General features: G+C 37.4%; 6 protein-coding genes across 6 annotated transcripts; 2 read left to right on the top strand and 4 right to left on the bottom strand.

Moving 5' to 3' along the window:
• LOC18775029 (cyclin-D3-2) lies at positions 4,503–6,360 on the top strand. Its single transcript, XM_007205322.2, has 4 exons — positions 4,503–5,222; positions 5,346–5,547; positions 5,690–5,820; positions 5,941–6,360. The coding sequence occupies exons 1-4, from the start codon at positions 4,725–4,727 to the stop codon at positions 6,223–6,225; spliced, it is 1,116 nt and encodes a 371-aa protein (XP_007205384.1). The 5' UTR covers positions 4,503–4,724; the 3' UTR covers positions 6,226–6,360.
• Positions 10,789–11,271, top strand: LOC18772915 (B3 domain-containing protein At4g01580). The gene is made up of 2 exons (XM_020565852.1): positions 10,789–10,899; positions 11,014–11,271. Exons 1-2 carry the CDS (start codon positions 10,789–10,791, stop codon positions 11,269–11,271), a joined length of 369 nt encoding a protein of 122 aa, XP_020421441.1.
• LOC18773195 (ADP-ribosylation factor 1) lies at positions 12,129–14,049 on the bottom strand. Its single transcript, XM_007205919.2, has 6 exons — positions 13,700–14,049; positions 13,442–13,598; positions 13,242–13,312; positions 12,989–13,108; positions 12,790–12,908; positions 12,129–12,505 (listed from the first exon to the last, which is right to left on the bottom strand). The coding sequence occupies exons 2-6, from the start codon at positions 13,587–13,589 to the stop codon at positions 12,415–12,417; spliced, it is 549 nt and encodes a 182-aa protein (XP_007205981.1). The 5' UTR covers positions 13,590–13,598; positions 13,700–14,049; the 3' UTR covers positions 12,129–12,414.
• Positions 14,852–15,261, bottom strand: LOC18772490. The gene is made up of 2 exons (XM_007206217.2): positions 15,241–15,261; positions 14,852–15,145 (listed from the first exon to the last, which is right to left on the bottom strand). The coding sequence occupies exons 1-2, from the start codon at positions 15,259–15,261 to the stop codon at positions 14,918–14,920; spliced, it is 249 nt and encodes an 82-aa protein (XP_007206279.1). The 3' UTR covers positions 14,852–14,917.
• LOC18774957 (microtubule-associated protein RP/EB family member 1C) lies at positions 15,942–18,343 on the bottom strand. The gene is made up of 6 exons (XM_007205461.2): positions 18,109–18,343; positions 17,868–18,023; positions 17,595–17,701; positions 16,721–16,952; positions 16,531–16,644; positions 15,942–16,447 (listed from the first exon to the last, which is right to left on the bottom strand). Exons 1-6 carry the CDS (start codon positions 18,214–18,216, stop codon positions 16,169–16,171), a joined length of 996 nt encoding a protein of 331 aa, XP_007205523.1. The 5' UTR covers positions 18,217–18,343; the 3' UTR covers positions 15,942–16,168.
• Positions 20,183–23,572, bottom strand: LOC18772252 (probable LRR receptor-like serine/threonine-protein kinase At4g37250). Its single transcript, XM_020566620.1, has 2 exons — positions 21,517–23,572; positions 20,183–21,078 (listed from the first exon to the last, which is right to left on the bottom strand). The coding sequence occupies exons 1-2, from the start codon at positions 23,198–23,200 to the stop codon at positions 20,396–20,398; spliced, it is 2,367 nt and encodes a 788-aa protein (XP_020422209.1). The 5' UTR covers positions 23,201–23,572; the 3' UTR covers positions 20,183–20,395.

Below are 25,550 nucleotides of genomic sequence, written 5' to 3'. Positions count from 1 at the left end.
CTACAAAATCAAAACCTTTCACCCCAAAAAAATTGTGCAGAAGAAAATATTGAGGCTGGGAATTTGGGATTTGCTTTATTTCCAAAGCCATGTTTATTTGTGTTGCGTCTGTAAATACCACTGAGAAAGCAGTAACAAAGCTTAGCTGCATCAGTAAAAGCTGGTTTTGTGTGTTATTAATTGTTGCAATAGTTTATAACTAAATTAAAGCCAAAGTAAAATACATAGGGTGTACGGCGTGCGTTTCAGAGAGACAATACGGCAACAATTATTTATGATGTTGTTTCACAGAGAGAGAGAGAGAGAGAGAGAGAGAGCCAGAGATAGAGTAGAGAGATGAAACGAAAAAAAGAAAAGCACATTGACAACTCTCCATTGACAACTCTACCGAGTTGAGGAAACTGTGTCTGTCTCTCTCAACTCTCCATTGACAAGTTCCCTCTCTTATTTGGCATAAGCTTATTGAGCTGTTCCTTTCCTTCCTTTTCAACCAACACCCTATCAATGTTTAATAAAAGGAAAATGATATGCATTGGCCGACCTAGGAATTTTTAAACAGATATGCAATTTTGAAAGGTCAAAAAGTCTTTGTGGATTGAACATCTAAGGCTTTTCACCTAGATTAACTTTAGGCCCGTTCATGCATTCATATCATACATGAAAAATTATTTTATGCAAAAATATTGACTAAATATGAAAAATGGTTTTTTGAAATAATCACTTTCTCAATATAATTTTTGGCGGTTTTTATTTCTTACACATCAAATAAGAAAACTTGATTTTATGGGATTTTAGTATGAAGTGTATATTGACTTAATGAGCCATAATTTTTATCCTAAATCGTATTTTGCACTAAAACCGATTTTTCATATTTTGATTTGGTGGAAATTTGATTTTCTAGTATTTTTATTTGAGTCCAAATGGGGGTACTGAGGTTTAGGCTACTACAAACAAAGATTGTTTATGTGTTAATTGTTATTGTTAATTCATATTTTCAGTTACCAGTGGTTAATCAATGACTTTTACCTTTCATTGAATTTATGAGTACTAATAAGCATTAAAGTTTTTGTTTCAAGCTTGTAAGGTAGAAGGTAAATGAAAGGAAATTGCATTGATTCATTGATTTACTGTATGAGGTTATTCCCAAAAGTATTAATGGGAAATTTGATACGATTTTGGTTATGCCATTCATTTTTTATATGCAAAATCAATGGGAGCTGAGTTTATTCCACCTAAATTCATTATTTTCTTGGAGAAAATTCAGTTATTTTGTTTGCTACTGTTTGGTTCAATTTTTTAATAAATTATGTGACTTCAATTTTATGTTTATTGTTCTTGACAAATGAATCCAGTTACATGTCATCATGTAGTATAGCTAGCTACAGTCACTACATAAGACATGAATTCATACCAGAGTCAAGGAAAGATGTTGGTAATCTCTTAAGAGAGGGCGTATGAACGAAAGTGACCTTTTTAAACACAAATTAAGTTTGGTCATGATCATTTTGCATTCTAGTCTTGACGGTGACTTGATTAGGAATTATAATTGAGTTGAATTCTATAGGCCATATAGTAATTGATATTGAGTTCTTGATGATTATTAGACCAAGTGGGAGACTGTTAGACATATAGATGTCTATCTCATTAAAGTGTGGTCTTATAATCATCAAAGGATTCTAAGACTTGATATCAATTAGGAGTTCAAATACAACTAAACTTATAGCTCTATTAAAGTTAGTGTACCTTATTTACATTGTAAACTTAAGTAAATTGACTAATATAAAAATAAATGAAAGTAAATGCTTAAAATGGAAATAAGGTAATCTGTACACCTGTAGTGCACAACCACCAGCTGAGCAATAGGGCAATTTGAAGCACTCACAATGATTTTTTCGATAAAGGGAGATGCAGTTGCACCTCCTTGCGCCTTAATAGGTCCGCCACTGCTATGTATATATACCACATTATGTACTACCAAGCTAATAGAGGTGGGCTCCACCTCTATTAGAAAGGTGATATATAAATGCGGTAAGCTGAGCATTACCCTTAATTAAAACAACCCTATTTTCTCTACCAAATTAGGAGGTGACCATTTTAAAAAGTACTTGTTGCATTAAATGTCAGGGTTAATCATTAAATTCATATGTCAACTACCTATATATCACATGGTTAACAACTCTACTCCACTCTACTCGGCTCATTTTTCTTCGTACTTTATGCAAAGAACAACTTAATGTATGCACATGCGCGTCAAACTGTAAATATATAGTATGTAAGTAAAAATGACAACTTCCTAAAGAAAGAGTCAAATCGTCTGTTAATATGTTCGGAGCAGTATTGCTCTTTCCTCCCAACCCTCATAATAACAAAAATTAAGTTATTCAATTCAACCAAAATAGATGGTGAATGAACATTTAGTATGGTAACATTCAATCTCCACTTGCTCTCATACCCAAAAGAAAAAGAAAGGAAGAAGAAAAAAGGACAGTTTATATCTCATGTAGGACAGCCCAAAAAAAAGCCTTGAATAATTGAAATTTGTGTGGGTTCCATTTTGTACCTAATCTAATGTTTTGTTTGTCCAGTTTTTGATTTCCTTCTTGGGAGTGGAGCCTTCTTTTATTTGATAGATTATCAAATTCTTAATGAAGGCCAACAACTCTGCGCGCTCCTTCCAAAAGGACCAAAAGTGTTGTTGGGCCTCACCCACCAATCTTTTTTTGTAGGAGGATAGGAACCAGGAAATTTCTCTTCGGATGCATAGGCACAGGATCTTCTTAAATTCTTACTTTAATCCCTATCTACCAACGCTACATGATACATCGCTAAACAAACAAATTTCACTTTCCATGCACTAGGAAATTTCTCCCTTCTTTTCAATTGCAATTTCCATACTAGGACTTATTAATTGCTTTAATTCAAAAATAAAATCTTTTTTAAATTTGCTTATTAAAAAAATTAATATTATTTGTATTACATTTATTTATAACATTACTGACTATCTTTCTAATATTAGTGAATCCGATAGTTGATAATATAGTCAATAAATATAATACAAATAGCAACGTCCATGACTATTTGTTAAATTGGATTTTTATATTAACTGTTTTAAGTTTTTAATATTTTAATTAGAATAGTGACTTCTCTTGGAAAGCGTAAATAACCCAAAAGGCTGCTTAACTCGGTAGAAAAGTAAAGGGAGCTGCGAAAAGGTAAATAATAACATTCCGCTGTTTGAATTTTGGGAGAGCAGAAGAAAGAAACCAAACGACCAAAGCAAAAAACCAGGTTGAGCATCTCTGTGAATCCAAAAACCGACTGTCGGTAATTCCAACAAGCCCCACTGTTTGTGTCATCGGGTTGACCAACTATGCGTTTGTATTGGTACACGTGTCACTCCGTTAGAAAACACAACAATCACAGCCGGGGTAACTTTATCAACCACTTTCATGTTCTCCGTGGTCAACGCTTTATCTTCACTAATGAGTACTTTTCCCGCGTGATAGTCACGTTTCCATCTCAATCATCGAAGTCTCCAATCCTACGATCCCCAAATCCCCAACGTAGAGACTGTGTTTCACGCCCTCATAAGGAAAACCAGTCGCTTTCTTATAAACACTAAACTGAAATTATTAGGCCCCCCCCAAAAAAAAACTAAAATTATTTACTCAAAAATCTCTAAATAATATATATATTTTTTTTGGGATAAGAAATAATAATTTATTTTGAGTATAATTCCAAACTACAACTTAATAGTGTAACATGTTGAATTGTCTTATAGTCGAACATCATCCACTAACACATATACATTAATTAGTATTTTAAGATTAAGGAATTAGTGTTATTATTTTTAAACTCACACTTAGAGTTTATCTTACACACCAATGAGAGTTGGTTGAGTTGGTAAGGATCGTCATCTTCGCTATCAAGATTTAAGTTTGAGTCTCGCTACAGACAATCCCTCTTGGTGAATAATATATAAAAACCAAAAAAAGAACTAAGACCCCTCTTTAAGTCCTCGAATAAAAGCTATCCCCCTAAACTTTTGAAAAACCCTAGAATTTATCTTTAAAAATTATTTATGGACTTGTATACACATATAGTCTAAAGGTACTAATTGATAAAACTTCACCTTGCAAAACTAACTTAAAAGAAGGTGAGATGACTACGCTATCAATTGTTACACATTAAATTTTTATCTCTTTATGTCTTGCTTGAAATTTATTTTTGTGAGTTGAGAGTGCAAAATCTTAGAGATTTTTTAGGGCTTAATACATATTGGTATATTTCTATGAAAATCATTCCTTATTGTAGTGATTTGTGGTTGAGATTTCCAAATTTGAGAGTAAAAGTTCGAGTCTCCTCTATGAAAATCATTCTCTCAAATAAATTAGTTGAGAGTTTAGTTCATTTAATATTTTAGTCATTTTTTGTTTTTGGATCATTAATGTTTTAGTCAATTTTCTTTTGTATTTAAATTGTTCTGATTCCATCTAATATATAAAAATACGGGGCAAAAAGAAAAAGGAAAAATATAGGACAGGCGTGAAGGCTTCTCAGATAAAACCCTTCGTCTGCTTACTGCAATTGGCGCTCTCTCTCTTATAAGTCCAGAGAGAGAAACACATTCAGAGATGGATATGGGCATGAGCTTAAGTTTTTCTCTTTTCCTTGTGCTTATTGTATAATGAGCAAAGCTTTTATTTTCTTCTTCTCTGAAGAAGATGGCTCTGCAAGAAGAACCCCAAGAGCTACAGAACCCTCCAATGGCTTTTGACGCTTTGTTTTGTGAAGAAGGTCTTGAGGAAGATTTGGGAGACAATGGTATTGAGGAAGAGAGTGAGGGTTGTGTTGGGAATATGGAAAAGCAGTCAACTTTCCCTCTGGTTTTGCTAGAAAATGACTTTTTTTGGGAAGATGATGAACTTGCCTCTCTAATCTCCAAAGAGGAACAGACCCATGTGTGTTTCAGTGGTTCAATCTCAGATGGGCCTTTAATGGCGGCTAGGAAAGAGGCAGTGGAGTGGATTTTGAGTGTTAAGGCACACTATGGGTTCTCTTCTTTGACTACTGTTTTAGCTGTGAACTACTTTGATAGGTTCATTGCCAGCCTACGGTTTCGGAGGGACAAGCCTTGGATGAGTCAGCTCGCTGCCGTCGCTTGTGTGTCTTTGGCTGCCAAAGTGGAAGAGATCCATGTGCCCCTTCTCTTAGATTTGCAAGTATGTGTAATGCCTATATTCAGTTTTGGTGTTTGTTAAATTGCTAGACTATTGTGTTTCTTGGTCCAGTTCTTCTGTAATCAATCAATGTGGTTTTTTTTTTCTTCTTCCTATTGTGTTTAGGTGGAGTCGTCAAAGTATGTATTTGAAGCAAAGACCATTCAAAGAATGGAGCTTTTGGTGCTATCAACTCTTGGGTGGAGGATGAATCCAGTAACTCCAAATTCATTCTTTGATCATATTATCAGGAGGTTTGGTTTGAAGATCCACTTACATTGGGAGTTTCTGTGGAGATGTGAGCGCCTCCTTCTCTCTGTCATTGCTGGTGAGCAAACAACAGGGCTCTCTATTTCATTTATACTCAATGAGTTTATTGGCATCAAACTTATATAAAATTGACCAAAATGTATGCACAATGACACCAGTTGGCACTAAATCTCATCTTCCATATCGAATTTTAATCGCAGATTCCAGATTTATGTGCTTCATGCCTTCCATATTAGCTACTGCAACAATGCTTCATGTTATTGATGAGATTGAGGCATTTAATCCTGTGGAATACCAGAGTCAGCTTATGAATGTACTTAAAGTCAGTAAGGTTTGTACTTAAAGACATGGATTTCTCAGTTATGTAATTTATTCTCTCCTGCTTCAGAAAATATAATGTAATCTAAACTTGATGTCCTAAATAGTTGAGTATTATGATGTTTTTTTACAGGACAGAGTCAATGAGTGCTACAAGCTCATCCTGGAACTATCAGGCAGCTATGGCAACATCCACAACCAGAGCCACAAACGAAAGCATTTATCAGTCCCCGGCAGCCCTAATGGAGTTATTGATGCATCTTTCAGCTGTGATACATCAAATGATTCGTGGGCTGCAGCATCACCGGTCTCATCCTCACCAGATCCTCGATTTAAAAGGAGCAAACTGCAGGACCAGCAGATGCGGTTGCCTTCTCTAAATCGTGTGTCTGTGGATGTGCTTAGCAGTCCTCATTAATCTCTTCTTGTCTATTGTCTACTATTAAACATGGTAGAATATACAATCCCTCTTTTGCATATTATATTATTGGCGTTATCTATCTTAAGGTGCAATTAGTATGTTCTATGCTATATGATTCCTTTTGTGGCCAAACCTGTGAAAATGAATCGGTATCTCTCTCTCTCTCTCTCTCTCTCTCTCTCTCTCTCTCTATATGAAGAGATGGTTTGGACGGGGCAGGACAGGACAGGAGGGGGAGGTGTGTGTGTTTAAGGATGAATGGAAGAAATCGTGTCTGATCTGCCATATTAGGGTGTTGATATACCTCTTTTTATCTAGAAAAATAACTGCAAGACATCCTCTTGATCTCAGCTTAATGTTGTTTTAGCAACCTATTAATCTTATGTTAGGTCAAGTGGTATGGGGGTGGGGTGAAGGGTAGATTGTAGAAGTCCAGGTTCAATTTATTTTGTTAGTAAAAAGAGGAATGGAAGAATGTTAAAGCCAGAGGTGGAGATGGGTGACGCTAGTCATTTTTTGTACCAAACAATAAAGGGGTAAATGATGGACAGCAAAAGTCTTTGGTTCCTCTGTCTGATTGAACAAACCAATGACTTTGGAGTTTAGGGTTTAGGTGAATAATGAGCAGTGTGTTTGTTAGCAGGTTTATTAAACTAGATTAGAGAGAGAGAGAGATTGGAATGTCAAATAGCTGAAGTTCAAAATATCTAAAGCTATAAGATTAGGTAATTTGGGTGGGGTGCTCTTACCAACAGACCAAACACACCATTAGACTCCCTTGTACACAACCAATATTTTCTTGCCAACAATTTTTTCCTGCTTTAGAGGCTTTTGCATTTTGTGTTTGTGCTATATGCATAAAACCAGTATTCATGAAGTATTCTCACATTTCTATCATGTTAAATGAAGTGATATACATTATCTTAAATGGAGAATACTCGCAGTAATGCGTTTGTCTACTCTGCTTCACACTGAGTAACTAGACTCAGTGATGAAGCTTGATCGTAGTACATATAAACTATGCATAGTCCTAAATAAGCTTCTAGTGTGTGAACAGTTCTTTTCTAATCAATTGGACACTAAACTCTACGGTCTAAATAGTTTATTGTGACCTTATTTAGTCACATTGACTTCTTACTCTTTGGGTCTCTCTGAAGTGCCCTATCAACACCTCACTCTCTTCTTCGTTTTCTTCTTTTGATCCAACACCTAATTTTAAATATGCCTTGTGTGTAGTATAAAATCCTATATTTGCAAATAACCAGTTGTTTAGAGAATGAGCAATGTGACTCTGTCGCATTTACAAGTCAGATTCTGTCAGTCAATTGCAAGAAGGCAATTAGCAATTAAAATATGTCAATGTTTTTATTAATGTTATCGTCTTCGTATGTTCGTGCAACAGTCTACGAGTTAAAGAATCTCGTTTGTACTTTTTACATTTGTGTGTGGTTGCATTCGGAAGTTAGATTTTGTCATTGCAAACCAAAAAAAGAAAAAGAAAAAGAAAGAAGCAATTATCCAGATGAAAATTGTTAATGTGATTCGTAATGCCGTCTTATAGTTGAGTCTGCAAGTTATTAAGCACCTGATTTTCAACGTTTTTGCAGTTGTGTGCCTGTATGTTGTACTAAATGCAGTTTCCTTCCCAGTATGATATGCCATTTCCTGTCAACTGTTTCTCATGTCCAAGGGAACTCAGACACTATCAAATCCCTTATTGTTTGAAATGAATATACCTCATAATACTATATGAAAGTTGTCTGAATTCATTGGAACTTCCACTAAGGACTTAATAGCTGACAGTTTCTTCCAGCAACTTGTTCATGTGATCGAATGAAAATCCCAGTAAATGCATTAGATGAATTTTGGTTGGGGATGCCCTTGTAGAAGATTAGCAAATTTCTAGATTCTGTAAAGTAGCTTTGCATCGAATTTAAACGGAGGAGGATAATAGGTCATTGATGCATTTAGAAACCAGTCTGAAATAAGTAAAAGAGAAGCAGGATGGAGAAGACATGTAGCTTTGAAATTAGGTTTGCAGATATGGGAATTTGTGTGGATATCTTTGTTCTTGTTGTCGGTGGTCCTGCCCTGCCTTTTGTCTTTAAGTTGGTGAAAAGTTTGGCTACATCTCTTTCTTATCATAAGTCGCATGCAAAGAGATCATGAAAAATAAAGATTCTTCAAAAGTTTTGAGCCAACGAATCAAAGCCTGTTTGCATATTTTCTTCAACCCCTTTTTGCCTTTTGTCTTTTAACATTTACGCGTGCCAATTCATACTGAGAGAGAAGTGAGAAACTTGGAAGAGTCAAGGTCAAAAATTTTAACTTCAAATCATATGACCAAGAACTACTTATGTTTGTTTCTCAAGCCACATGGCAATCACCGCATTGTCAAAATGACAACTCCATGTATGATCCATCTATCTCACCAAACATTATGATGTCTTTGATGCCAAAGAGCGCAGACCAGTCCAAAGCTCATAGCCAGGTACAGAATCTTGTTGGTTGTAATTGATGTGGGTTTTAAATGCCAAAATCAATGTTAACAATGCATGGTTGTAGTTTTAATGCATGAAAAGAATGTATTGTGAAAATTTGAGTAATTGGCACAGGAAAGCCAGAGCCAGAGCCAAGAAATTTTCAACATCTAAATGCCTCACTAGGACTAGGAACAGGAACAGGGAGAGTAGGGTCCTCTCCAATTGAGCAAAAAAAGTGGCTTCACATGTTTGCAATTATCATACATAAATGTTTGTGTATCCACTAAAATTAATTCACAAATTGGATGAGGTTGGCTATTTGGTTATTTCCATTGATGAGCTTCTGATCAAAATAAATTATAGACTAGCTCCATTTGTTGCAGCTCACCTCCACATATTCATTGTGTTTGGATAGACACCTTGGAAGAAGTAAGCATCCACTTGCATGAAACGGGGATAACGTTGTTTTGTTATCTCCGGCCAATAAAGCTATGACACGCCTGATAACCTTTCCACATGATATCGGCCGGAAATAGCAACTAAGTTTTACTCCCCTAATGTTATCCTGTTGCAATCAAGTTTTTCTCCTCTAATGGGCTAGAGAGACTCATTGTTTGCATCAGTTGATTAGCGAAATGATACAAGCAAAAGGGTAAATCAAAAGGTAAAATTCAAATTCAGGCATGGTAATTAATTAGGAAATGGTAACTGTAAAACAGAATATAGGTGAGGTTGAGGTTGAGGTGATGATGTAGAGAGCAAATAGTAGAACAACGCACGTGAGAGAACAGAAGTGAAGAGTTGTTGAGTTGAGAACAGCTAGAAAGCTTGTTTCTGTATCTTTTTGGAGAAATTGTCAAAAGCCTAGTACTCTCTTGTTTGTTTCAAGGTGCTGAACCTGAAATGGGAAAAGCCCTGTGAGTTTAAATCAGTATTTGGCCATCAGACCAAGAAAGTTAAATCAGTAGGAAATTTCAGAGAACCTTTCTTCTTCCTATTCCTTTTGTTATTTTTTTATTAACTATAATCTGTTAACCTGTTCTTTTCTTTTCTTTTCGGTATGTCCAAGACACAGTTGGAGTGCATGTTGGTGAGTGCTCTAAAGGCCCTTGTTAATGAAATCTAGTATCATGTCCGTCGAGAAGAGCTTCTATGCAACAAGAATGTTACTGTAGCGGTATCTCAAGTCAACTGCATATTGCTATATTAAAAACATTAAAACACATGACATTATATGATTGGTTCGGAAAAAAAAAATGAAGGTAGAGTTGTGTGTATCTTTGCATGATGTTGAAAAGAAGCTTACATACCCTTGGTCTCTTTTTTCGTTTATATATTCTTGATCTACCCAAAAAAAAAAGAATAAAGAGAAGGTTAGTACATCCGAACTACAGGGCCTTGAACTTGTCCACATCCTACCAAAAAGTCCAGCATAAGAAATGAAATGACATTACATGCAACCAGGTAGCATAGTGAACTCCAATGCCTTATGCATAAAATACACACAAAGTTGAAGCCAGCATTTTACTTTCATCCATTTGGCAATGCTCACTGCTAGCCAAAAATGATAAACAAACAATATATAGCAGGTAGAAAAAAAAACTGCATAATTGGAGATTTTACACCATTGTGTTTTACAACTACCACCAAAACTGCAGCTGTATTTTGAGTTTGTCTTTCCCAAAGAGCTGAGTGGATGGGGTGGTGCTTCCATGCATCATGCCTCTGCTTTTCTGATAAGTTTGTGCATTATTTTGGTCAAATTGCAATCTGGAAATCCATTTCCTGTGGTCAAAGTTCAATCAATAGTACCATACTTATCAAGTCACTTGATAAAGCTTTTCTCTTTTCATTTCTACCACCTACTAGAATCAATCCCAGTTTTCTACAAACCTACAAGCTTTTCCTCTTTAACGTTAAATGCTTGACATCTCTGCATGCTCCAGTCACTTTAATTTGCTGATGACACAACAAAACCCTATAAAAATGAAGCCAGGGTTCCATGGCACATGAGCTGCCAACTTTCAAAAGTTTGAAATACATCTAAAGCTTTAACTTGAAGTACATACTACCTACAATGTCTGCTTCTCGTCGCCAGAAAATTGATCATGAATGGCCAGCATTTTCTGCTACCACTCCACTGTTTCTCAAGATGATCCTAGACGACACTTCTAGAGACACAAAACTTGTAAGTCCACCTCTTTCTTTTTAAGTATATAACTGTTTTCTGCATAATGAAAAACCTAGATTGCTTTATGGAAGTACCTACTTGACAGTTTTTTTTTTTTTGTCACTTGCGAAGAGAATACCGAAGAGTTTCGTGAAGAAATATGAAAAACATCTATCAAATCCAGTACATTTGAAGCTTCCAAGTGGTTCAGAATGGGAAGTAGAAGTGACAACATGTGATGGTGAGGTTTGGCTTGACAGGGGTTGGCCAGAGTTCTCTAAGTTTTACTCTCTAGAGCAGGGTGGCTCCCTAGTTTTCAAATATGATGTGAACTCAAAATTCCAAGTTTGCATATTGGATGCAAGTGGCACAGAGATCGACTATCCCTAGCATTGCCCGTGATGGAAGAAACCAATGAGGATGATGAAAATAACTCTGTTGAAATCTTGGAGGATTATGATGATGAAAATGATAATTCTGCTGAAATTTTTGGGGATTATCAACCCTGCCCAAAAACAAGGCAGAAGTCTGGTCCATTGTCATGTCCTCTGCCTCGCAAGAAAACCAGATTAAGTACTCATTCTTCACCTGAAATATCATCATCTTCATCTAAGAGGGTTGTTGAAGCTGCCAACAAGTTCATCTCAAACCATTCCTTCAGAGTCACTGTGGGCTCATCCCCTTATGCCGGTAAGGCTCATCGACAACATTTACACAACTACATTTTGTTCAAATGGTAAATTTATGAACAATTCTTTCAATATCTTGTTCTAAATCATCTCCGTTATATTATTCATCCATATATATATTTTAAAGTGACTAATATTGCTACACATGTATTTTATGCAGCATGTACCACTTAGTTTCTCCAAGCATTTCATTAAATTGGAGAAACAAACCGCCAAACTTCTGGTCAGAAAGAAATCGTGTTGTGTGAGTTTGATTGCTCATTCTGTTAACACATTTCCATTTTCTGTTGGCTGGGCCGCTTTTGCAAGGGAAAATTGTTTGAGAGCAAGAGATGTTTGCATCTTCGAGCTTGTCGACAAAAACGACATTTCACTGAAAGTTCACATGTTCAGATGCTGATTATTGTGGTGTTGTTTGTTGTAGTGATGGGTTTGTGTTGTTGGGGTTAAATTTGCAGGTCTTTGTTAGAACTGTTTGTCTGATACTTCTTTGAAAGTCCTTCTAGGCCTGGTTAAGTGCATCTGCCATACCAAACGTCCAGAAACAAACCAATATTATAAACTGGCAATGCTTTCTGATGGCCAAATACTATACACAAACCAATATAGCAGGTAGCACAATTGCATCTTAGAAATTTTATTACAACAGTAACCAAAAATCGCAAAGTAAATTAATCTTAGTTACAAGGTTTGTCCTTTAGGAGGACTACAAAGTCTTCTTGGCAGCCTGACTGGATTATGTCTGCATAGAAAGACAGACAATATCTATACAAGTACTTTCCAGTACTAGATATACAATCAAACATTTGCTAAAATAAGAAATAAGAGGCTGAAGGAGCCTGGCTTATCGTGCCTTGCTTGAGATGTTGCTGGATAGCCAATCAAGCCCCTCATAAAGTCCTTGGCCAGAGGTGGCACAAGCAGCCTGAATGTACCTGCACATATTAAAATCCAGAAGCCATAAGAACAATATTTTAACCCAGCAGAAATTATAAAATCGAGAACCGTTTAAGAGTAATTTGTTCTTTTTCAGACTGTAAATCAAGACCGTTGATTAGGTGGATCACATTTGAACGTTCAATCCTCAATCTTATTTTAAGTCTAACCACATAACATGTCCCACTATCTAACAAGACAACATTCCTGATCATGTAGTTCTCATAAACAATTGGTTGAGGATTATTAGAATAGTATGTATGTGGCATGGTTTGGTTTTTACCAGCGGCGTTGGCGGAGTGAATGCAGGCCAAGCTTATCAGTGATCTCAGAAACACTCATGGCATTTGGAAGATCTTGCTTGTTGGCAAACACAAGCAGTGTCGCTTCACGGAGTTCATCCTGCAGCAGCAAAGAAGAACATTTGTATTCTGCAAAATTGTTCTGATGATAATTTGTAGAAGAAACTGTAAGGAACTGACCTCACTAAGCATTCGGTGGAGCTCATCTCTGGCTTCTGAAACCCTGTCTCTATCATTGCTATCCACTACAAAGATAAGACCCTGAGTGTTCTGAAAATAGTGTCTCCATAGTGGCCGAATCTACACATAGCACATGATAATCAAGATCAAGTTCCCATTAAGCTTAAGTAACCCCCACGAACTATGTTAAGTTTTCAGTGTTTAATTAAAAAGAAACTAAGATAGAACTAGTTTAGAGAATCAAAGTTAGTACCTTGTCTTGTCCTCCTACATCCCAGACAGTGAAGCTTACATTTTTGTATTCAACAGTTTCCACATTGAACCCTGGTCACAGAAGAAAAATCAATCAAAAGTTCAAAGCAGAATTGCTTAATTCCAATTTGAATAGGTACATATCAAGTTCAAGAAAAAACATGAAGCAAAAATTCGGGGTAATCGATTCGAAGTGGATACCAATTGTGGGAATGGTTGTGACAACCTCTCCAAGTTTGAGCTTGTAGAGGATGGTGGTTTTTCCAGCAGCATCAAGACCCACCATTAGTATTCTCATTTCTTTCCTTGCAAAGAGCATCTTCACCATCCTAGATATTGCCATACCCATTGCTGCTGACTGGTTCAATCAAAAGGGCAGTTGAACAATAGAGGATCAATAAAAGAAAAAGAAAAACCCTTTAATCAATACACGAGGAAGAAATTGGAGGGTTGAATTACCAGAGCAGAAAATCAGAGGAGAAAGAAAAGGTGTGGTGATTCAAGCAGAGGGAGGCAAAAGGAAATATATTTTGCTTGTGTTATATAACAAATAATGAAATGTATGTATGGCAAGTGGCAGAAAAGGAAAGAAAGGGGCAAGAGAATTGGATTCTGATGAAGATTAGAGAAGAATAAAGAACAATTGCTTTAACTTGTTTGACAAGAATTTCATGCCACAGCCCACAGCTGTGTTGGGATGGGAATGTCTGTCATATCTACAGGTTGCAAGTTGGCGGGAAAAAAAGAATGTGGATAGGATAGAACCTGCTCATCAAATATCCACCGTTTAGGATTATACCTAGCGGAATAATCTGGGGATGGAAGATTGCTTTGCCTCCTTATATAGGAGTAAAATTATATATATATATATATATATATTTTGCTGCAACAAGAGTAATTATATAGAGGTGAACAAGAAAGAAGAACTTAAGTGGGGAACACACGGCATGTTTTAACTGGAGGATGCTTGTCATTCAACCTATCACTGACTTGACCTGTGTATTGGGGGAGAAAAACTAAAGAAGACTTGATAGGTTATAGGTTTTAATTGGACGGTATATGTCACTCAACCTGGCACGTCGTTTGACTTATTTATCGTGGAAGACAAACTTAAGTAGATAACACGACATATTTTAATTGGATAATACATGTCACTCAACCTGTTACGTGACAAGAAAGTCCTCACTAAAGATTTTCTATGTCATTATCCACCTCTTATATGACACCCATGGTGTGGTGATAGGTAATGGGGTATTGGGATGGTGTGCTAGAGTTCATGTACTCCACAAATCTCAACGCATTTTCATGTTTTAAATAATTACCATAAACGCTAATGCATCAATATTGAACAATTACATAACAGTTATTGGAAGATTGTATTTGATCCAAAATTTATAACATAAAAGAATTAATACGTGTTTCTATGCAATGCATAAGCTTCCAAGCAGAGTAGCAAGTTTCTACCAGCCTAAAACTGAAAACCATATAATCCAGCCACAGAAAAAGCCTATCCAAACAAGAACATCATACATGCATCATGTATATCATAATATTTGCATTTCTTTCTGCAAATGGCAAATAAAAACTTAACAAAACAAACTACTTTTACTTTTTCTTTTTTTCTTTCAATAAATGCTCGTATGCAATGCTGATAACAAGGTCCGAAATGTAATGTTGCTATTCGTGTTTGGAGATAGCATCCTTGGCGGACTGAAGGGCAGTTGCCACGGCAGCGGCAGCACCGGTCAGGACACCGCCGCTGGTATTTGTTTTCGCAGAGGGATGTGGCTGGTGAACCACCTGCACATTACTCTGTTCATGGCCTTGCTGCCCCGCCGATGACCGGACGTCTACTGTGTTCACCTTTGTCTCTTTGGGACTTTGTGCATTTTTGTCCTTCACTTCCTGTATGAATTTCACAAAGATTGATATACAAAACGAAGGAATATGATGAAGAAGAAAAAAAACGTGAGACTAGAGATAGAGATTGGGGAAGATACCTTGATGGCTTGTGCATTCATTTTGGAGGTTATCAAATAACTCAAAAAACTTCTTTCGGGGAGATGAATTATTTAAAATTTATCTCTTAGTTTTTGGTGTTGTTTTACATGGTCTTTCAAAGGAGATTATTTAGCCGAAGGAGCAGGACCCTTGGCATCCACAAGTTAACCATTTTTAGATCTTAGATTTCCTTCTTTTATTAGAAAAATCGAAGGGAGCATCCACAATGGGCTCGCTAATCCACCTCCTTAGACAAATTTTAGGGAGGAATTGTAAAAATGCAACTCCAACCATACTCTTTATCCACCTTCTAAAATAGGAAGTCCTCTAGGAGCTCCTAAATCTGAGGAGAGAAAAAAGACTCCTAGTGACTCCCTATAATTTAATGCTGTTTTATTTAATAAGTATTTCAAACCTTTATTTAATGCTAACTATTTTTTATTTTATTTTTTAATAAAGATGGACCAATCAAAAAAGAGTTATAGCATTTATGACTCTCCAAATTAGAGAGTATGGTTAGATTTGAAATTTTTAGAGAGCTCCTAAAATAGCTTTCTTATATTTTTAGCTAAAAAATAGAGAGCATCATTGTGGATGCTCTTATGTACCCAAAAAAATGTTTTTCTTTCAGTACCAAAAAAAAAAACGACGGGTAAACATTGTATTAGAACGACGGCTAAAACAACTAGCACAAAATCCCTGCAGCTGAAATGAAAATATTTCATTCATATACCTTCTAGCTTACAACACAAAAAGCACGAGACTTCTCTCAATCGAACAAGGGATGAATAATATCCCATGTCCCTACCATTACTTGTTGAACTACATTTTGACATATATATAAAAAAAAATATATAGGATAAGAAATATATCGGTAAGAAGTTCAATGGAAGACTGTTTTCAGAAAGACGGAACTGAGAGAATGCATCAGTAAGTCATAAGGGGTGACCCACTACAATGGACATCAGAAGCATCAGAAATCCTTTGCTTGGGAGATAATGTTGTGATGGCAGCAGCATCAACATCAAGATTGAGATAAGTTTTCCTCTTTTGAGTCTCTGAGCTAACCTTCTCCTCGGAAACCTCTGCAATCGGACTCAACAGGTCTGCTTCCTTTGAGGGGCGAGATAACATAGCTTGAGCATCTGCTACCACCGATGCATCATCTTCGGTAGCATAAAGAATCTTCTGTATAGCAGCAACAACCTGCATAAAGAATTGAAACGGTAAATTGGCATTTGTTCTTTTTGTAGTCGTCATTTTGAAAACAAAGAGTGAAAATACAGTACATTTAAGTGCTCAATCTCAGGATTCTGGCAAAGTATCTCAATATCCCGGAGCTTTGCAAAGTAGAAATCCCTCTCCTTTTCAAGGCTATCCACTGATAGTTTCAACTCCGTGATCTGCATTAAAACAAGTATTAGACTACTCTAAATTCATTAACAGAATTCTCACTCCTGCACCAGTGACTAAAAGTACCTGTTCGTCATATACAGGGGGAGCAGGGCCTCCACTAGAAGCAGGTCTTGAGATCTTCCCGGATTGACTTGTAGAGTTCACAGAAGGTGGTACATCATTTCTTCGAGCAGTGTGGGAGGAGTGAGATCTTTGGGAAGCTGCTGCACCCTTGGCTGATGTTTGTGATTGGGCACCTCTTTTGTGTGCTTCTTTCCCACCTTTGCAAGCATCTCTCCTTTCTAGAGCATTGTAACTGACAATGATAATAAATATATTTATCAGAGAGTTCAAATTAACATTTATTTTTCAGCTGAAAGGCCATTCAACCTATCCAAAGAATGAATAATTTTTCGCTAAAGTAGGCAGCAAAAAAGGAACACTGCTTATAATTGACGAGTGCACACTTGAGCCTAATTAATTCACCCATTCTATTTTGAACATCATCTACATAGAAGCTCATATTGCACAAAACTCATAAGATTTATTACAAAAAGATCCGACTTTAACCCATCAATGGTGACCGGACAACATCATGTTGTGCACAACGGAGTAAATAAAACTCCGTGGCACTACCAAACAACAGCAACGTGCTTGCAAACACAAATCAAACGAGTGAGCATAGCTATAAAAGACTTGTGAATTTTGATTCTAATAGAGGCAGCAAATTGGATCAAAAGGGAAGTTCGACAAGAATTTGCATTGTGCATCTCAGCATGGAAGAACCCAAATCGATTTAAAAATTATTCAGCAAGCCTAAAGATAACTACAAAGAGTTGGTAATTCAAATCACACCAAAATGTCATTTTAAGTCCACATATAATAGGAAAAGGAAAACATGAAAAATTCAGTTAGTAAATGAAGGATCAACAAAAACAGAATTAGGGGTAGAACTTACGTGTTCATGCTGCCTCCATTAACAGAATCACAGTATCGCTTCATCCATTGCATGAACTCCAAATTATCCAGCGGCCTTCCTTTCACAAGCTTGCTCACCTCAATGTGCTAAAAACCCCAAACACAAACACACAGAGCAAGACAAAAAAAAAGGTAAAGAGACAGAAATTATTTAATTAAATTTTATAACAGAAGTTAAAGAAAACTTGCAGATCCACATAACATCCGATTAAATTTAAAAAGGAAAAGCAATTAATCACAGTTAGAGATAGACCTTGGTGATTTTGAGTTTGTTAAAGACGTCCTGAAGGACCTTGTAGTTCTGAATCATCTCATACTCGCTCTTGGCATCAAAGTTCACCTTGTGCATCGGCACCATACCGTTATGAACCGCATCCATGAGCTGGCATTGAACAGCACCGGAACAAGCCTGAGAAGCACAGATCGGAAAAAATCGAATAAGAAAACAGTAATTCGAAAAGTAAAGGTTAAGGTTAGGGTTCGGAGGAAAAAACCTCTTCGACTTTGTTGAGATTGAGATGCAGAGTGGAGTTGATCCAGGCCAAGATCTCAGATCTGCCTACGAAGTAAGCCCCATCCATCATTCCGATATTCGTCGCCATTTTCGGAGTATCTATGTGCTTCTGAGATTTCGGCGATTTCTCTGTCTTAAGTCCTCTGCGTCTCTGAAGAGGAAGAGATGAAGACTTTAATGTCTGAATGTGAGGCACAGAGAGAGAGTGAGTGAGGGTGGAATTTAAAAATGGGAGGGATTTTAAGGGGAGCGGGATATTTTTAAATTCAAAAGTTGTTGTCGGACCAACCGCTTTTTCTGGAGACTGGATATTTGGGCTTTTCTACAAGGGAAGTCCATAACTGTGTTGAGCCCAATATTCCGGTTATCCTACCAATTGAGGCTTGTTTGATTCGCGAAATGAAATTCCATGTTTGGTCTTACAAAATACGAAGGAAATATTTTAGGCTTAAATGTTGAAATGGTCCTTGTGTTTTATCTTATCGGCCAATTTAGTCCTTGTGTTATTAATTTGGCCAATTTAGTCCCTGTGTTTGTATCTGTTAACAAATTTGATCCTTTTAGTCAAAATTATGTTAAAACCTTAAAAAAGAACATTTAAAATTAATTTAAAATTTTGTAATTAATTGTAAAGATTTAAACTCAAATAATAATAATGCTAAAATGATTAAAACTCACACAACCTCAACCTCCAATGGTCTCGATTCTCGTAGGAAAAAAAAAAAAAGGGTTCTTAGTAGAATTGATGCTTACTCTTTTCTTGCTGCAAATTTTCTTCTATCTTCTGTTTAAGATTTTCTCATACTCTACCCTTCATCTCTCTCTCCTCTCCGATCCATGGGTCTGGATGTCATCGACTTTTGCTACAGCCAGGATGATCAATTGGTGGTAGAGCCGTCAAGCTTACGGTGACTGGCTATGATGATCTTCATGATTTGTCAGAGAGAGAGAGAGAGAGAGAGAGAGAGAGAGAGAGAGAGTTGTTGTAGTTTAGGTGGGGTTGGAATGGTGGTGAGGGTGGCTATGGTTTTGGGGTTGGAGTGGTGGTGGTGATGGTGGCTGGGTTTAGGAGATGGTTGAGGTGTGTGCGTGAATTGGGGAAGGTGAAATTTAAAAGAAATATATTCCATTTTCAGTTTGAATTAAAAATTTTATCATCAATTACATTTTTTTAAAAATTAATTTTATATTTTTAAAGGAATTGACCACATTGACTAACATATACAAACACAAGGACCAAATTAGCCAAATTGATAACACGGGGACTAAATTGGCCTATGAGATAAAACACAGGGACCATTTTAACATTTAAGCCAATATTTTAATTGCCTTTTTTAGGAACGTTGGGAAAAATGCATAATGAGATACCATTTTTTCCCATTCATATTATTTTTTTTTTACAATAACCTTACTTTTTTTTTAATCAAATTATTACTATTAGAATGGTATTTAAAATTTAGAACATGGGTGCCAAAAAAGTGCACTGAAATTTCATCATGCTTACCAAACATGATAACGTAATTTTATACCCATTGTGTTTGGTATTCTATTTAAATAGGGAACTCAAAAACTTTAATTTTTCTTAAAAATAAGGAGTTCTTAAATCTATTTGTAAGATTCAAAAACTTGTTTGGTACGTAATTTGAAAATTGTTTTCAAATCTTAAACATTTGAGAATTTGTGGGTTGTAAAAAAAAATTGAAAAAACATATATTTTTTGTTTTTAATAATTTGGGTGTTTTTTAGTTGTTCTTGAGTTTGAGTTTTTAAAAATAGGGCTACCAAACAGATTTTCTTTGTTTTGGACTCAAATTCTGTTTTTAAGTTTAAAAGGTTGAATTCAAGTTGAATACCAAACAGACCCTAAATCTTTAACCACACGAGTCCTAATCATTCTTCGTTGTTATGAGATAAAATCAACCATCAATGAAAATGAAGCACGAAGACATAGATATGTGTAATGTGGTTGTTGTTGATAGCTCATACGCAAGCCACCATCAATTAAGGAAGTATTTCATCAACATCAACATACCTAATCAATTGACCCAACAAACTTAATGTGCAGTCTCTGTTGACTATGGAACATTATTATTAGCCAATCAACATCTGAACCAGATACAAGGACCAATCTCCAAAGAAAAAAAAACAGATGGATTCATACTGAAAAAAGAAAAAAATTGGGAAGGATGAACCAACTACAAAGACTATCCGTCAATCATACATAGATACATCTCTCTCTACAAATTAAAAGGGTAAAAAACATGTCATTAGTGGCCATAATAATATGATGATGATGATGAAGATGGGAATTTCTCAAGGACTTGCAGGGCTTCTTTCATTGCTGGTCTCTTTTGTGGGACAGGTGAGGCACAATTATACCCTAACTTGAAGCAGGCCAACAAGGCCTCCTCTTTGCCCTCCAACTCAGCCCTAATTGCCATATCTGCCATCCTGAAAGCCCTGCTTGTGTCATCAACTGCAAGCCCAAGGCCCTGCCCTGTCTCATCCACAATCACAACTTTCCCTGTTAGTAGCTCAAGCAATATCACCCCAAATGAGTACGCATCCCACTTTGGGTTGGGCTTTAGGCTCCGAAGCGACTCCGGTGCATGGTAAGGCGATGCGCCCATGGAACTAGGGCTCGGACTTGGGCCCGGACTAGGCCCAAGCCCAAAATCTTGAAAGCTATCTCGCGAGGTGGTCGATCTCTTGCTTCCGAAATTTCGGATTGAGCTTCCAATTTTGTAGCTAGTGTCGCCCGACAAAAGTCTCTCGAGTCCAAAATCGCCAATTTTGGGCTCCATGTCATTGTCCAAGAGAATGTTGGTGGGCTTGAGGTTTCCGTGGACGTGCTTCTTCTCATGGAGGTACGCAAGCCCACGGGCTACGCCTTTCGCTATCCTGAGCCTAGCTTCCCATGGTAGATGACAAGGCGAGGAGCCCACTTTCCCTGAAAATTTCACATCCTAAAATGAGTCTCAAAATTCTAATTCTGGTAAGTAATGAGCATCAGACTTTTCAATCATGGCGCAAGTTGAAAATCTCAGTCACACACACTCACTCACTCACTGTCACATATTGGACAAAGCAAAAACAGAGACAAACCTACAGAAAGCGACCCAAGCACAAAAACATTTGGCACATTATGTGTTCTAAATTATTGATTTGGTCATCGCTATCAGAAGACCTATGGGGTAAGAAATGGCAAAACTCCACCGCTGATGGTTGACTTCTCTTGCATTAAAAAACAAAGCTTTAGGTGCACCCACTCCACCGTCATGGTCTCCCCTGGCGCACTTTAGTAAAGACCAATACTGTTCCACTAACATGCGCATACACACACACACACAGAGAGCAACATAGAGAGAGACAGAGACAGAGAACTCACTGTAACGGGCGTTTGCGAGGCTGCCATTTGGGACGAAGTCATAGATGATGAGCTTCTCTTCCACCCCCCAATAGAACCCACGAATTCGAACCAGATTTGGGTGGACTAACTTGGCCACCAGCTTCACTTGGTTCTCAAAATCCTTGAACCGGTCCACACTGTGCTCGCCGATTCTGCGAACCGCTAGGGAACTGCCATCTTCAAGAACCGCCTTGTACATTATGCTTGAACCAGTGGCTCCAAGGATGTAAGCTGAAGCTTTGAGTAGTGTCTCGAGCTCAAGCGCCTTTTCACCGTCAACAGTCACCAAGGTCCCGCCTTTGCTCTGTTCCTGCTCTTGTTGGCGTTTGATTTCTTGACCCTTTTGAGCATTTTGGTCCGTTTGATGATCTTCAGTGTCGGAGGCGGTGGTATCTGAGCTCTCTTCTTCTTCGGTTCTCTTTCTCAAACAAGACCATCTTGTGAACCCTTTTGATTCTGATGAGGAAGAAGACCAATCATTGACTGGTGGTGTAGAATTGGAATTAGCTTCTTTCTTGAGCGTTGTGGTGATCTCAGCCTTGTTGCTCTTCTTCTTTTTCTTCAATCTGTATATGTACAAGAAAATCAAAGCAAGAAGTGCAATCCCTGCTATATCACCAGCTATGATCCCTACAATGGCTGCTGGTCTAAGCCCGCTTTGGCTCTCTCGTGAACGCCCCTTCTCTGATCTTGGTGAAATGGCTTCTGGGTTCGATGAATTCAAAGTCCTGGGAATTGCAGCAAATGCTGGAGGAGAATTTGGTGAAGAAACATTGGGTGAAGAAGAGGGTGAAGATGGAATAGGACATGGGTTCTTGGTTGGCTGGCCACACAGATAAGGGTTTCCAAGAAAAGACTCTGTTTCTTGGTTCATGAAAACCTGAGATTCCGGAACTTCGCCACTGAAATTGTTGAATGAGAGGTCGGTTTTGGCGTTACCTGGAATTATCTCGGAAAACAGCGGTGGGATTTTCCCGGAAAGTCCGTTGTGGGAGACGTTAAAGTAACTCAGACTGTTGCCGCCGAAATCAGAAGGCAGAGAGCCGTTGATCAGATTGGAAGACAGATCTAAAACCTGTACGGACTGGAACCCGCTTGGAAGACCACCAGAGAAGTAATTGTTCTTCAAAGAAACGATCGTTAGGCTGCGGAGAGAAGTGAGATTGGTGGGTAAGTTTCCCGCCAAGGCATTGTCGGAGAGGTTGAGGAGCTGGAGGTTGGTGAGCTGTGATATGGTGTCTGGCAGCTCACCGGAGATGAGATTGTACGACAAATCAAGAACTCGAAGCTCCGTGGCGTTGAATATGGAGGTTGGCAGAGACCCATTGAGAGAATTGTTGGAAAGATTGAGACTTTGAAGGTGCTGGATCATGCCAAGATTGGATGGGATTGAACCCAGAAGCTGAGAGTTGGGCAGAGCCAAGCCTATGACTCTTTGGTACGTATCAGACGACACGCCTCTGCAAACGACACCTCTCCATGAACATGGCGTGTCGTCGTGCGAATTCCAGGTCTCAAGAACACGTTGAGGGTCATGAAGAATGGAGAATTTGAAGGAAAGTAGAAGAAGGCCATCTGTGTCAAGCCCAAAAGATTGCACTGAAAGAAGAAGAAGAAGACATGTCCACAAATGGAGAGTGGCGCAGTATCTTTTGGTGCTCATAATTTTTCTGCACAGTGATCCCACATCTCTGTTTCTCTCTCTCCTTCTCTCTATATTGACAAACACAAACAGGTAGAGAGAGAAAGACAAGTGAGATTTATGATTATGATGGTTTGGGAGAAAAAACTGAGGCCATGTGATGTGGGATTTGTTAAAAGGAAAATATGATGGGAAAAGTTGTGTTGGGATAAACAGCTCACAGGACCAAACCTTGGCACCAATATGCTCACACAGCTGATCTGCAGCAGCAGCAGATATAAAAATTAAGGCTTTCTGAAATGATTAAATGCACTCACCGTCGTTCGCTTCTCTCTCTCTCTCTCTCTCTCTCTCTCTCTCTGCCTTTGCTCACATTTAAGAAACAAGAAAGAAAGAAAAAAAAAAAAAAAAAAGTAGGACGCGAATAGCATCTTTGCTACATGACATGTAGGTGGGGTTAGGGAGTTTCAGAAACTCTTTCTGATCATTTAGATTGACTTTACGAAAACCATCTGCTTTATTTTATTTTAATCTGAGTTTCCCATTATTATATTACTGCCACTACCAGTTTAACGCTCGAGTAAAATAGGCTAATGGCCTAAATCTCCTGCAAGCCAGACGGCATATGCTACATAAATGTGTAACATCTCAATCCCATTTCTATCTTTAACGTAGAGATTCTTGTGTTAGCCCGATACATTGAGCCGGACTCTAAAATATAACGTACGGAATTCACCATAGACAATTGTTCTCCATGAAAATTCGTCGGCATGTTACGTTAGCTCGTACTGATCAATAATTTTTTCAATATTCAGTGTAGTGATAATAATGTCATCCCATCACAAGTCCAGAATATCATTATTGGATTTGAGAAGTTTTGGTGTCATCTCTAGTGCCCTACTGTTCAACTTTGAATGGCAGGATCCTCTGTGTTCAGTTTTTGGTATCATCTAAGATGCCTACTGTTCAATTTTGGATGCAGGTACCGACTATCAAGATGCAAGAAGAACATTATCAAAGGTAATAATAAATCAAACGACCCACATTTATTCACAAGCTACAATTATTTTTAGGTTATCAAGTGATATTATTGATCAAAGCAAAATACCCATCAAGGCGTTTGGGGACCAAAGCTTTGAAATCAGCAATTGATCACAGTGGAAAAGATCAATCTGCTATCATTTCTGGTAGCTCCCCTTTGTCCAAATTTTTATGGCGGACAGGCTCTCTAGCCGGACCACCATATCTCTTTTTTGGAACTTTTAAGAAATGCCAAAGCAAGATGCACATTTTACATTAAATTTCTATTGTCACCCAGTCTTGCTTAGCTCTCTGGTTTTGGTCCTCCACTGCACCAGTGCATGCAGCTCCTTGAGTCAAGAATTGATCTAAAAGCTAAAAGCTAAAAGCTTTAAGACCATGGGGATGCATGCTTTATCTCATGATCATCCATCGCCATCTATTCTTTTTCTCCTTTCCAACTTTCTTTAATTATGCGAGGACAGCTTCATTTACTGACCACTTTGGCTCTTTACAGAAAAAATTAACCAATAACAAAAGAGTAGGTGATCCGTATAATATTAATTAATCCAAGGTTGAAAAGTCTAGTGCTTGTGTTTAGATTAGGGTATAATTTTCCTATCTACTGTCAAGAAAAGCTGCTTTTACTCCTAAACTTTAAGATCCATGTTTTCTAAAGAATAAAATGGGCTTGAAAAGCTCCAGAGCATTTATCTTTTTTTCCTTTCTTTATGTTAAAAAACAGATAGAGAGTGAGAGAGGAGAGAGATTTTGGACTGTTGAAGGTGGAGGTAGGGCCATGGTTGTTTTTGGAAGATGACCAAAAGAAATAACTTTTCAAAAGGTCAATCTGGATCAACCAAAGCTAATACAATGGCAAGACAACGAATGCTAAAACTCACTAGGGTTAAGAATCTTCTCGAGCCTTTTGGAAAAACATCTCTATTATATATGTCAAATATTGCTACTTCAATAACTAAGCAAAATAGATTTCAAAGACCTTCCAATGGTGATCGCATGTATGTATGTCCTAGTTGATTGAGTTCTAGTTATACACATGATCATGTTATAGTACAATACATACACATGGTCATGTTATAGTACAATACAATAATTTATTCCATCGAGTTTAGGAAATTTTTCTTTCTCTTATACATTATTTACTCACTTTCTAAATAAAAAGTAATTGGAGCATAATAACAAACGAAAAAAGAAGAAGAGAGAAATTGGGACACTATCATGTGTCACATGTAGACGCTATGTTTCAAGAGTAATATTGCCACGTGCACTGCATTTATTAACCATAGTGTTGATTATATCTCTCTTTCTCAAGCAAGATTCGTTCTTTCAA

This window comes from Prunus persica, chromosome G6, assembly GCF_000346465.2.
Source record: "Prunus persica cultivar Lovell chromosome G6, Prunus_persica_NCBIv2, whole genome shotgun sequence".
Taxonomy (NCBI): Eukaryota; Viridiplantae; Streptophyta; class Magnoliopsida; order Rosales; family Rosaceae; genus Prunus; species Prunus persica.
The sequence above is the reverse complement of the archived record's forward strand: the minus strand, read 5'-3'. Positions and strand labels throughout refer to the sequence as shown.

What these genes read in the sequence shown, in the direction of transcription:
- LOC18775029 (XM_007205322.2), top strand. Translation starts at nt 4,725, where the DNA reads ATGGCTCTGCAAGAAGAACCCCAAGAGCTACAGAACCCTCCAATGGCT. An exon ending in CCTTCTCTCTGTCATTGCTG is followed by an intron (nt 5,548 to 5,689) that starts GTGAGCAAACAA and finishes TTTTAATCGCAG; the next exon opens with ATTCCAGATTTATGTGCTTC. An exon ending in ATGTACTTAAAGTCAGTAAG is followed by an intron (nt 5,821 to 5,940) that starts GTTTGTACTTAA and finishes GTTTTTTTACAG; the next exon opens with GACAGAGTCAATGAGTGCTA.
- LOC18772915 (XM_020565852.1), top strand. Translation starts at nt 10,789, where the DNA reads ATGTCTGCTTCTCGTCGCCAGAAAATTGATCATGAATGGCCAGCATTT. An exon ending in CTTCTAGAGACACAAAACTT is followed by an intron (nt 10,900 to 11,013) that starts GTAAGTCCACCT and finishes TCACTTGCGAAG; the next exon opens with AGAATACCGAAGAGTTTCGT.
- LOC18773195 (XM_007205919.2), bottom strand. Translation starts at nt 13,589, where the DNA reads ATGGGTATGGCAATATCTAGGATGGTGAAGATGCTCTTTGCAAGGAAA. An exon ending in CACAACCATTCCCACAATTG is followed by an intron (nt 13,313 to 13,441) that starts GTATCCACTTCG and finishes TTCTGTGACCAG; the next exon opens with GGTTCAATGTGGAAACTGTT. An exon ending in TCACTCCGCCAACGCCGCTG is followed by an intron (nt 12,506 to 12,789) that starts GTAAAAACCAAA and finishes TAATATGTGCAG; the next exon opens with GTACATTCAGGCTGCTTGTG.
- LOC18772490 (XM_007206217.2), bottom strand. Translation starts at nt 15,261, where the DNA reads ATGAATGCACAAGCCATCAAG. An exon ending in TGAATGCACAAGCCATCAAG is followed by an intron (nt 15,146 to 15,240) that starts GTATCTTCCCCA and finishes AAATTCATACAG; the next exon opens with GAAGTGAAGGACAAAAATGC.
- LOC18774957 (XM_007205461.2), bottom strand. Translation starts at nt 18,216, where the DNA reads ATGGCGACGAATATCGGAATGATGGATGGGGCTTACTTCGTAGGCAGA. An exon ending in ACAAACTCAAAATCACCAAG is followed by an intron (nt 17,702 to 17,867) that starts GTCTATCTCTAA and finishes TGGGGTTTTTAG; the next exon opens with CACATTGAGGTGAGCAAGCT. An exon ending in CCCCTGTATATGACGAACAG is followed by an intron (nt 16,645 to 16,720) that starts GTACTTTTAGTC and finishes GTTTTAATGCAG; the next exon opens with ATCACGGAGTTGAAACTATC.
- LOC18772252 (XM_020566620.1), bottom strand. Translation starts at nt 23,200, where the DNA reads ATGAGCACCAAAAGATACTGCGCCACTCTCCATTTGTGGACATGTCTT. An exon ending in CCTCGCAAACGCCCGTTACA is followed by an intron (nt 21,079 to 21,516) that starts GTGAGTTCTCTG and finishes TGAAATTTTCAG; the next exon opens with GGAAAGTGGGCTCCTCGCCT.